Raw genomic sequence first — 12,383 nt, 5'->3', positions numbered from 1 at the left:
GAGGTCCCTTTGCTTCCACTTGAAGCTCTGGACTTGGTTCCACTCGAGCCTCCACTCTTCTTAGGTGAGCTACCACTTTCCAACATGGTTGCCATGGGCACATAGGTGCCACCACCACCACGGAAGGAAGTCCTCTTACCCTTTGAACCACCCTTACGTTGTTTTACATTCGTAGAGCGATTAGTGTTTTCATTTGCAGAACCAGAACAACGGTTCCCTAATTTGGCCGAAGTTGAGGCTACACCCTGACATCCATGTTCTTGCCAATTGCTCAAACAGTCTACTGCTTCATAAGCATGGGTAAGAGGCACAACATTTTGATGACGGAGCTCATCATGAGCCCAACCTTTCAGGCGGTTCATGAACCCAAAGAACCAGTCCTCATCTGACATGTTCTTTATTTCCAGCATGAGGGCACGGTGCGCCTTTATGTAGTCACACACCGTTCCTGTGTGTTTCAGATTATCAAGGGCTTGGTGTGCTTTCCATTCAGCATTCAAGGGAAGGAAGTGTTTCTGAATTGCAATTTTCATTTCATCCCAACTAGATATCAGAAACGTGTTGTGGCCCTCTGCAACATCGTCCAAGTAGTTCCTCCACCACAGTTTTGCATCCTTGGTGAGGAACATAGATCCATAGAACACTTTGTCTGAATCTGTGGTAAGTTAGCACTTTTGAAAAACTGTTCAGTATCTTGGATAAAGTTCTCAAGTACCTTACTTTCCCTTGAGCCATCATATGACTCCAGTTCCTTTGGTTTGATCCGTGCCATGGGTGGGATCTTTCCACTGTTTTGAACTGCTTACAAGTCTGAATCGAGTTGGCTAATCTTGATCTTTGAATCTGAAAGTTGCCGTTCCAAGGCAACCATGTCAACCATCATGTTGCCTTGAGCACCATCTAGTTGATAGAGTTCCAACTCGGCCGTTTGTCGAAAGTCACAAGCGGCACTTTCCAACAATGTCAAGTGTCTCTCTAGATAAGTCACCCACCTCTTGGTTGTAGAACGGTTGGTGACGTTCTCGATTAGCTTCACCTTCAACTTGTTCTTCATACGGAGCCTCACCTTCATCAAAGAAGGCTTCGTTCTCAGCTTCGTCTTCACGGTCCATAGTTGAGAGGAAAGTCCTTGCCTTTTACGATCGTCGGTGGCTATGATACCACTATCAAAAGTCGTTTTTCATTTTTAAGTTTTTCTCGTTTCGCTACACACAAACAACAGTCTTAACCACAATCGAACCGACGATTAGTCCGTCACGCAAAGGCACCAATGCCGTTTACTTATGCAATCCAAATATGAGAGTCTCACGTTTATGATATTGTGGCACACACGTATGCAAACCCACACGATGTCTTTACTCACTCACACCGTTCCTTTTACCATAAGTGATAAAGTATCACACAACTCAAAGGTATCCACTAGATATGTGTTGCGGGGCTGTGTTCCTTTCACTTAAGGATACACAAGATAACTCAATGTAAAGAGTATTCACACAGTGGCTACAAACACATTAGCATAAGACTCATATACATAGGATGTAGCATACAGTAAAAACCCCTCTTATTAATTCTGCCACCAAGTTATTACAAAACCCCTCTTATTAATTCTACCACCAAGTTATTACAATGTGTCATGTATCCAAAAGCTTACTATGAATGGTGAATGTCTTTGTCTTCAAAGGTTCGTGTGTGTCAAGCCGGTCCATGGGAAATCGGCAACCCGTTTGCCTTCGGGGCTCCAAGACGGCCTTCTTCTTCTTCACAAGAGAACGCACCAATATGGCTCCACCGTCCCGACCACAAGGGGCCGGTGATGTTACCTTGGGACTCTCTGTTTTCTGTAGAGACTATGTGAGGCCCAGCCCTCACGTTTTCTTCTTGCCGACTATGGAGTCCACATTCACCAACGATCCACCTTCTAGCCACTTGGTGTGGCCCAAACGGCCAAGCGACCTAGTGAGTACGGCTCACTATGGTAAGGCGGCCCTCACCTAGGCGCCTTCCTTCACCAAGGCGCGCCCCCCTTGAGGAGCTCCTAGTCCCCTTATAGAGGCGGATTCCAGTTTCGAGCAGGCACCCCCCAGAGCACCCGCGCTCCTGGATAGGAATCCCAGGCCAAACTCCGACCAAGACCCCCAACCGCCATCTCCTTGAGCCTAAGCTCTTTTACGTTTTTATTATACATGGCCTCACACCTTTGAGTTGAAGCCAACACAATGGCGTCGGTCCATCGAGCCGCCATGAGACATGAGACGAGACTGTCCATCGCGAGTCTAGGTGTAGGTGGGACTCCGAGACGTAGTTGTCACGAGCGTCCTCAACACAAGGGGGGTTCTGCAATATATATGATCGGCGTGAGCACGTAATTAATCCTGTGAGCCCGTTCCTCCGACTATACAAAATGGGCTTGTGCTTGGGCTTGGACGTGGGATATCGTTGAAGAGTAGTGCAACGCTATTGCCGCCGACTATACAATGGGCTTGGGATATATCGTGGAAGAGCCGCTCACTATAGTATACAAAGAGCCGCTCACTATAGTATACAAAGGGCAGCTTGGATCATCACGCTGCAGTGATGATCCTAGATCTCGTGAATGCCGCCGCCCTCAGTGCAGGCAACGAGCGCGCGCCTTATCTTCAGCTGGATGGCGACGCCCAGCCTTTACCTTGGAGCCGGCAAGCCAGCCTTTAGTTGCGAACACCCTCTGCACACGTGCCTTGTTGAGGAATCCACAATATTTGATTAGGCAGCTTCAGCTTTTGTTGGGGAGGGCATCCTATGATGTCTTATTGAAGATGTAGGAATCCACAATATTTAATAAGGCTTCAGCTGTGCAGAGAGCCTTCGTTGGAGCGCCGTCCCCTCAATCGTGGTAGCAGAAAAAAATGAAAGGTGACGATCGTTTAGCGGACTCTGACGTCGAAAGTTTTTTTTTTGGAAGGTTGGAAATATCCTGAAGCAAAAGTTTACTAAGGTTTTGTTTCTCAAAACTAAATAATAAAACATCTTTTTTCACTCACTTCAAGCCCCTATTCAACCTAAAAAAATCAGAACTACAGTGATGAGGGATTTACCTCCATCAATACTTTTTATTTTCTAATACAAAAAGATTTTGAATCTGCAATCATTTTCTCTCTGCGTATCAATTGTTTTCTCTCTGCCTTGCCTATGCCATCAGACCAATACGTCGCCTACTCCCTTGCCCAGGTTCCATCATTCATTTTAGAGAGAGAGAAAGACAGAGATCAGCAGTGATTAGGGAGATTGATGCCGCAGACGCGGACGGGCAACCCTTGTGTAACGTACAAGACAACATGACCATCTCCATCTCCGACTTCAAATTAGGCAATGACATTTGGAGCCTGCACATTCACGACAATTGACCCTTTGCAATGTTACAAACATGCTCTTTTTGTGCTTGGGCTGGACTAAGAGCATCGTTAACCCCGACGTGTTCATGGTCCCAGGCTTCGAACGAAGTGATCAACGGCTGCAGTGCTTAATTTTTTTTGTTACTCTTAACAAAGGTTATCCCAACTTCCCTTTATTAATTAATCAATTTTGATTTTTCGCTCATTGTAGGGCCCTATTTGACACCATTTAAATTTAATGGCTTATTACATAAATCAAGTGGGAAATTTTTAATCAGGGCTATCAATACTAAAGTGAACATCAGTCAGAGCAACAATTATATAATTATTCTTGAGAAAACACAACAAAAAACACGATGAACAAATTTCAAAGCACTTGTCAATAGTAATATCCCGCATACTCTAATCTAAAAATGTCATTCTCTAAACTCAAAGATTTCTTTAGATACAAATTTTCTCCATATGTTTTAGCTCTCTAGACTGGTTGTATTTCCACCAAACCAACCGAGAGCTAGGGTAGAGGGGTCCATATTTTTGACACATAAAAAAAAGTTTAATGCAAGCCTTCAATGAGTTGTTTTCCCCACAATCGAGGGATACTAATTTTAGCACAAATTCGGGAAAATCAATATTAAAATTTATTAATAATATGGAACCCTAAAATAGTGACACTATGTACACGATTTCATCCAATGCACAAGCACACCTCATCAAATGTGTTGAGCATTTCTCATTTGAACTTTTGCTTTCACACTTCTCCATGTAAACTCAAGTAACTCAAGTTAATGTTGGGGTACGTGTGATCTTCCTTTGGCACCGTCGTGAAAATGGCCCCTCTACCTTAGGATTTTGGAAAAAACAAAGAACCCGAAAATTAAGAGAGAATATCAAAGTTACAAGTTTTTTTTTTTTTCCATATATGAGAAGTCAAACCTATCACAAGTGTTTGATCCCACTTTCAACTACAACAAAGCTCAATTGAAATGTGAGAAGACTAAAAAAGACGATCCAACAAGAACAAAGATTCTTGTCTCTCCAGAAAATCAAAGATTTACCTTGTTCTTTCTTTAGCCACTATAATGATATTAGTTGGAGGGTTCACCTTTCAGTTAGAAACTAATGTGAGAAGATTGTATAGGGGATGACTGGAGGAAAATTGAGGAGCTAATTGAGCCTATGTTAAATGCGTGCTAAAGCACTCCTTTAAAAGCTTCATTTACAAGGTACAAGATTTCCAAGCCCTCTAGTATTAAGATCCCCCCACGTGCGGGCGCGCGCGCGCGCACACACACACACACACACACACACCCCGGCTCCATGTCATGTTCCTCCACGTAGGTCCAGACCTTCGCACAAGGAGAGAAATAAATAAGTTTTTCATTAATGTTTACTAAAGACCCAACGGGTCTGAGACCAAGAAGTGTTACATAGGTTCCGTGTGTAAACTAAAGATCACAAATATGGAGATTAAATACGAAAATAAAAAAACCAGACATGTATAGTGATTGTTGAGGTTGGTACCCTCTCTTTCATCATCCTCCTCTTCAACAGTACACATAGAAACTGTAATCGGGGTGAAGTCACTGTATAGTGCTAGAGAGCCTGGAGCCAGCAAGAAGAGGGTGTGGAACTCAAAGGGTGAGGGAATCTGGATCTCTAGAGGGACTCTGCCCGATTCGAGATAACATGACATGTGTGAGATGCTTGCGGGTCTCTAACGGACGCAAGTTCCACCAGTGGTCTCCCAATCCCCTTGGATGTTGACTGTGCTGACAACCACCTGGTGGTGTCTGAATAAGTCAATGACGGATGACTCAGTGGTATCCTGCTGATCCCAGCGCCCTATCTATTGCCTCGGTAGTAAGACCTCATGGTGATGACGCAATTCTAGTAAATAGAGGCTGGAACGCCATATGTTCCCTGTAATGCACAACCCGTGTGTTGGAGCAAAACCCCTTCCTCGAGATTGAAACTTCCCATGTACCTCACTGTACACCAGGCATTTAAGTAGATAATGCTCCTCCATCTCGACCTCATAGTTTGCAGTTGTGCCTCTCTTGGCATTTGAGTACGTAATGCTCGTCCATCTCTACCTCCTCTGTGCAATTGCCCCTCTTGGTATACCCTTTGCTCTCCTTGTCTCTACCTAAAAAGGGGGGAAGAAAGAAAGAAAGAAAGCTGTATTAACGTCTACTAGAGGCCGAACTCGACCTATGAGACAAATCAATGTACAACTGTCAATGTCTTCTGGATGCCCAGAAAAAAAAAAGGACAAAATGAACATGAAATAAACTATGAACGTACTGAGCTAGTGGGGGGGTGTGATGGATGGAGCACTACTGCTAGAGGCTCAGTATGCAACCTATATGCGCAGGGTATACAAGAATGCAATGCATATCTGTCTAGCTCCAACCAGTACCATAATGGAGTAAGCGCCTTTCTTGTCACCCACTGAGCTGACCTTCCACATGTGGCAACAGATACCCCTTCTTCTTCATGTACAGCCAGGACGAGCCGAGGCATCCACTTACAAGCTGAATAGAGAGGGAGAGAGAGAGAGAGAGAGAGAGAGAGCACGAGCAGGAGAGAGCATGCACCCAAGTCGCATGCTCCCCCAGTTGCATGCACTTGCCACAACTTCAAACTAGCATAAAATGGTGGATTTGTTTCAACTACCTGCTCAAAAGAATCATAATCTTGAACCTTGCAAATGAATTTGAGGCTGACATATTCCTCCTCAAGTAATTGAAATGGACATAACATAACGTAGGGAGGAGCTATATTGAAGCTCAAGCATTGCAAAGAGTCTTATATGCATGCTAAGGAGTCATACTGTCTCTGAGAATGAGGATTACATGAGGTAAACCGATGTGGAAGGTGCTCTTGGTGCCGTGTGCAATTATCCATAACCTGAAGGGCCAAAAGCCTTGTAAAAAGAGCGAGGACACACCTCACTTTTGGTAGCTAATCAAGGTTGAAGAGCACATTTGCATCATCGTAGATAGAACCAAAAAGCATTGAGAAGTATGACACACGGCCTAAAAGATTGTGAGCTGTGCACATTTTGCTGGCCTTATCCAAGAAAAAACCTCTTTGAGAAATAAACACACCATGCCCTCTATGCACAGTTCGCTTACTATCAAGTCCCAAATTATGTGCCACAACGACATGCGCCTCACTTTCTACATCACATGCATACTACAGTTTGGAAAATTTGATCACACAATTATTACCTCAAGAGAAATGGTGAAAATGATGCCAATCGCTCACCATATTTGCTTGAATTTTTTCAACCTATTTGCACATCAGACAGACAAACAAGAAAACCATGAACCATGATTAAAAGTTCCGCAATGCCTTGTTTTAGAAGCCTCACATTATGGTTTGTGAGACTTGTCCAATTATATAAAGTTAGTAATGCCCTAAGCTGTTTGGGCCTCAAAAACCTTTTTGATAGAAAGTAATAATACGTGTACTTTCAAGTTGTTTACTGTGAGGTCTATGTAGTCACCAAATCATTCTTCTTGGGCACGAGATACTACTGTTGCTCTCATCATCATATGATCTTAATCTTCATTACAGGTAATATGATGCTCCTAAGTGGGGAAACCAAACTCGCAGCAATGACCCTGCTCTTGGTCCAACAAAAATAGGTGACTTAGGTCACTCAATTCTCAACTGCAAACTCTATGGTCCAACAAAAATTGCAGCTTAGATTGGGTGTCTTCAGGCTACTCTTAGCTTGCGTGTTCTGGAAATGTTCCCGTAGCTCTAACAATGTTCCCGGCAGATCTGTTACCTTCTCCTCAAGCATGAACATGTGCTTGATGGAGAACATACTTCACTACCTCATAAAAAGAAACGACTATTCCAACAGAAGGGCCTGCTCGTGCAACACGTGGAACCACCCCCATGAACAAACCTTGAAAACCTCCTTCCCTGCAAGACATGCAAACGGAAAGACTCCAGTCATTTCTCTAGCTCCAATGGTTTGAATAAAAGCTTCCACCACCTCGTGGCGTTTCTTTAGGGGAAGGGAAGAGAGAGAAGAAGGGCATGCAGCACGTGGGATGGGGGGGGGGGGGGGGGGGGGTGTGGGGATGACGATGGGTGTGGTTTGGTGTGTGTAATATATTTTCGCAGGCAAAGCTGTTACCTCCATACTTGTGCCAACACCTTCCGTGTACTGGTTCTTAACACCTTTGAGGGGTCCTATACAACAAAGCAGCACCGTGCTTAATAACACCAACTTCCATCCAAACACCAGACTTCATTTGAGGAATCTCCTCAGACTTATACAGATCAAACTTATCACTGTCAAAGCATTAAACTTCTCTCACCTGAATTTGCCGCCGTGTCTTCGCCACGTCCAAAGGACAAGTTGCAGCTGCAGCAACACTCCCAGCAATAACTCCTGCTGTAAAATTTGCACCCAAGACACTTGCTGCACTTGCCTCCGAACCCAGCTTCTGTAAGAACTCCCTTCTCAGCTAAAAGCAGCACAAACATTGAACACACACTTGACAGTCATAATTAAGAGCAGTATAAGGTACAAAAAAGCTTTTGTTCCCTTAAAAAAATCTTAATCACTGATATTTCTTACATAATGCAGTAAGGGTATACATGGCTTGAGCTGCTAGGCTATGGGGGCTGATAAGGAAAATGATTGAAGCTAAAGCATATACTCTTTCAAAAAGATCCCATAGCTGAACAAGGAAAACTTGATCACAAGTATCTATGCAAGTTCAAGAATTATGCAAGTGTCACATGCACCCATGCACTGAGGTGCCATGTGACACACTAGCTCATCATCAGCACTACTTTTGTGCAAAATTTGAACCTTTTAGGATGATTTGTCGTACGCTGTGACCCCATTGTGAGCCCTAGTCCAGGGACATGTCACGCACGAGCTACGTGGGTCTTTCCAAGCCTTAGGTGTTAGAGTCTATCACTTAACCCAGTTGGAGAACACAGCATGTAGGTCATCCTAGCATAGGAGTCAACAGCAAGCATGTAGAAGCATAGGCATTCAAAACCTTTAGGCCAACCCATGGGCCAGCCTAGTTGCCTTGCACATGGCAGCCCAAGGGCCACCAAAAGAAGGCCAATCATGGGCCACCTATTGCTGCCAAGAGGCCAGTATGGCCAACAGCCCTGTCTGCCAGCCATAGAAGCCCAAAAAGGGGCCTGTCGGCCAGCAGCAAACCCACCAGCCACATAAATGAAAAGCGCAGCATTTAATGCCATTTTCAGAAGTCTTGAGCTGTCAAGAGCAGCTTCTAGAAACCGACCAGCATCAGGGTGCTCTTATAAAAGGCGCCTTCTGTCCCTTGCATAAATCATCTCATTCCTTCACAATTCGGCAGCGATCAAGAGCAGAATTATGTGTGCTTGAGTCTCTTGACTTGCGCATGCATGCTTTTCAGCTAAACACTTCATTGTGCTTCAATTCAAGGCATCCCAAAATCTTCTTTAGCATTCAGCCTTCATTCTTGCATCTCCCTCAAAAGATCTAGGTGTGCATAAAGGCTTCCAAAGTGGCTTCATAGTTGTCTTCAGTCCACATGGTGGTCCAGCCAACGTTTGGTCTACCTCATCCTTGCGTTTGGTAATCCTTATTCAACCGCCATTAGTAAGTTTTTTTGCATTGTAAAGAAGTTCTGCAAATCAATAAAGCAATTACTCCTACTCACGGAAGGGGACCCTTAAGTGGGTAGATTGGGACCCAATCTAGTGTCGACTCTACATTCTCTCTCTACAGCTCTTTCTCCTGTATTAAAGATTAAAGTGGATTGCTTCATGCTCACTAACATAAAGGTATAAAGAAGGCCTTGCTGCTACGAGTTGCAAAATTAAACCGGTTGCAATTTACATTGGTATCAGATTTTTTTGTTGTGACCCAACTTGGCTACCTACAATGAGAGCATTCCATAGATGGTAAAACTGAAGTTAGGAAAAGCCACCTAGCCATCCACCATGTTAGGAGAAGAAAAAAGAAACTTCAAAGAAGACACCACCGTGGAAGAAAGTGTCCACAAAGACACCACTGCAAAAGAAAGTGTCCATGAAGACACCAGAAAAGAAGAAACGCTTCTGCAAAGCACTAAAGTTTTCCTTCAAGAGCTGATGGAGCAATACAATCTATGAAAGTTACAACTTCAACAAGTGAAAGAAGCAGAAAAGGCTAAAGAGTAGGGACCCTGAACGCATGCAAAGACACTAGGAACTTGCTGAGCAACAAAAGGCTGAGGACGCCAAACGCAAGGATGATGAAGATGGACGCCAGGTGGAACGCACAGCTTTGGAGCATCAACACAAGCTCGATTGGGAAGGTATGCACATCGAGCATCAGCAGACACTAGCAATCTTATAAGCCAATCAACAACTGGGTAAGTCCGAAGATGAGAAGCTAAAACAATTTCTTGGGGGGTTGGATACAAACAACTGATTTTTGGTACGGAATTTCGAGCCTCAATCATATGACCAAGCTCTGACTCTAGCTCAGAATCAGGAGATGGTGCTGAACAAAGGCAAACCCAAGCAAGTCTAGACAAGCCCCAAACCCAGCAGCAGCATCAATCATCATCTCAGCCGGGGTAAGGTAGCACGGAACAACAAAGACAGTAGAGACAGCCAACAGTAGCCTGAGAGCAACTCAAGCGAGAAGAAAAACACCGAGGCCAAGCCAAGAAAAAAACTGAGGAGAAGGCCAAGGAGGGAATTACTAGAGGTTATCTCTAGCCAAACAAGCAAAAGCAGTACCAAGCAAAGAACTGATGTTTCTTCTGCCACCAAGTGCGCAATGCTGAGGACTACACCAAGTTGCAGGTTGACAAAACCACCAAAGCGTCGTCCTCTACAGTGGCCACTACCAAAGCTACCCTAGCTCTCCACCATCAACTGTGAATGCTATTCACCTATTGCCCGCTTTGAATCTAGTACCTCCAGCGGTATTTGATGAATAGGTAAAAAGGCAAGTCTGTAGGGCAGACGAAAGCTCTAATCCTTGCCAATGGCACAACGAAGGGACAACAATGTTATCCTTCCCTGCCTTCGCCACCTCTTCCTTGGTAAGCGGTGCACACCTTTTCTTGCCTCTAGAGTGCTGCTTGGGATTACGCTGCAACGACTGACCCTCCTCGGATGTTGCAACATGCCCTCGTTTTCTGTCTTTCGAGGAAATTGGCTCTTGCATGAGGTATCACCTCCAAGATCACAACCACCTTTGACTACAAGGGTATCATCAAAATGCTTGGCACAATGGCAGATGTCATCCACTTAGAGAATGTCACGACCCTGTGTTTTTCTCTGGACAGTATGTAGGTGTGCATGGGGACATGGTGGACAATGTGAATGGCATCAGATTGGAGTTAAAAAGGAAACCCATGTGTGGACAACCCCAACTGTGAAGGGGGCAAAGAGATTTTAACTCAAAAGGTTTTAAAAACCTTTAAATACATTATAATGCCCTTTATGAAAATAAATGTGGCCCATATGCTATTATTGGGACCACGTGTGTGCTTTTTGGAAAAAGAGGGGCTGGCGGGCAGAAAAGAGGCGCCTCTCTTTTGATGAAAAGGACCTTTGGCTTGTGGAAAAATCGGGCAGGCTGGTCAGAACAGGGGACAGGGAACAGGGGACTGGGGTGCTTCTTCGTTTTCTCTCTCCCCCCCATGGAGGGCAATCGTGGGCAGGACTTGATGGAGGTGGGCTGAATACAGCAGCAGTCGGGCTGCAAGAAGCGCAGAGCCCTCTCCCTCTCCTGACTACTCGTGGGCTCGGGCTGCAGCTCTTTCTTTCTCTCTCTCTCTCTCTCTCTCTCTCTCTCTTTCTGGTGAGAAGCGGACAAGTCTGCAAGGAGGGCTGGACGGGCAGATGCAGCAGAGATACATGCTTTTCTCCTTGGAGGACTGTAGGGCTGCATGAAGCGCACAGCCGATCTCTCTCTCTTCGCAAGTTTGGGGAAGTTCTGGAGACTGAAGACAGGTCTCTCTCTTTCTCTCTCTTGCTTTTTGGGAGAAAACAGGGGGCTGTCGGGCTGCTTTTGGGCGCTTTTCTATGTGTGCAAAAGCTGAGGGCTGAACAGTAGGAGGAGGGCTGAAGCTGCGGCACATGCTCTTTTCTCTCTCTCTCGCTTGGAGCACTGGAGGGCTGGACTGCAGGCGCTCAGGGCTGCGTGCTCTTCTCTCTGGGTGGCCAGGGGGCTGGTTTCTCTGGACATAAAGGCGGATAGGGGCTGGTTTTTCATGAACATAGACATCATGTCGATGGCGTTCAACTGATGGAACTTTCAGCTTCTCTTTGCTTTGGTTCAGGACTGTTTTGGAAAGGGTTTATGGACTGTTTCGTGGCAGTGCATGTGGCTATGAACATGATCAATTTTGAGACTGTTTATGGGCTGTTTTTGGTTGGCTGCGAATTCAGCTATGTGCTTGGGTTTCCGGCTGCAAGTACGGGTTAATTAAAAGTGTTTCTTGGCATGGGAGTGATGCAAGCTCGCATGGCTGCGTGCTCATGGAGGTTGTAGCAGCCCTGATCATGGGAGAAAGCTTCTGTATGTAGACTCAATGTGAGAGAGGGGACGGGGCATAGTCACAAGGGACGGCCCACGGGGGACGGTGACGGTGACGGGGGACGGGGACGGGGCGGGGGACGGCCATAAGTAGGGAACCGGGACAGGGGAGGGAACGGCACTCAAAAAATACTCTCTAAATTTCTGCCACCCGGGGGATCCAAGGGGGGCCGGCGGCGCCCCCGAAGCTTGAAACGAACTCAAAATCATCTCTCTTACTGTCTCTCTTACTGCTGTCTCCAACAGCCATAAACGGCTAGAAGAGCCAAGGCCCAACAGCCATAAACGGCTAGAAACGGGCAGGCAGGCGCAACAGCCAAAAACGGCAGGAGCAACGGCAGGCGCAACGGCTCTCTGTCGTCCCCGCACAGCGCCGTCCCCGACTGCCATCCCTGTCGCCGTCCCCTGTGAGAAACGTCCCATGGGGAACGTCCGTCCGT

The 12,383-nt window shown here is 45.7% G+C and overlaps 1 protein-coding gene across 2 annotated transcripts in view; it reads right to left on the bottom strand.

The window, feature by feature from the left end:
- Positions 1–6,690: 6,690 nt before the first annotated feature.
- Positions 6,691–12,383, bottom strand: part of MTM1 (manganese tracking factor for mitochondrial SOD2) — a 49,546-nt gene continuing 43,853 nt past the window's right edge. For both annotated transcript variants that reach the window (XM_086799166.1, XM_086799165.1), the window contains 3 exons: positions 7,712–7,861; positions 7,528–7,583; positions 6,691–7,310 (listed from right to left, as the gene is read on the bottom strand). In XM_086799166.1, the coding sequence (XP_086655292.1) occupies positions 7,178–7,310; positions 7,528–7,583; positions 7,712–7,861 (339 nt within the window). In that variant the 3' untranslated portion in view covers positions 6,691–7,177. The remainder of the gene's footprint in view (positions 7,311–7,527; positions 7,584–7,711; positions 7,862–12,383) is intronic.

Source organism: Cibotium barometz, chromosome 6 (genome assembly GCF_041138505.1).
Source record: "Cibotium barometz isolate CiBa-2024 chromosome 6, ASM4113850v1, whole genome shotgun sequence".
In the NCBI taxonomy this organism is placed as follows: Eukaryota; Viridiplantae; Streptophyta; class Polypodiopsida; order Cyatheales; family Cibotiaceae; genus Cibotium; species Cibotium barometz.
Note: the sequence above shows the minus strand (reverse complement) of the source record. Positions and strands in the feature narration are given on the sequence as shown.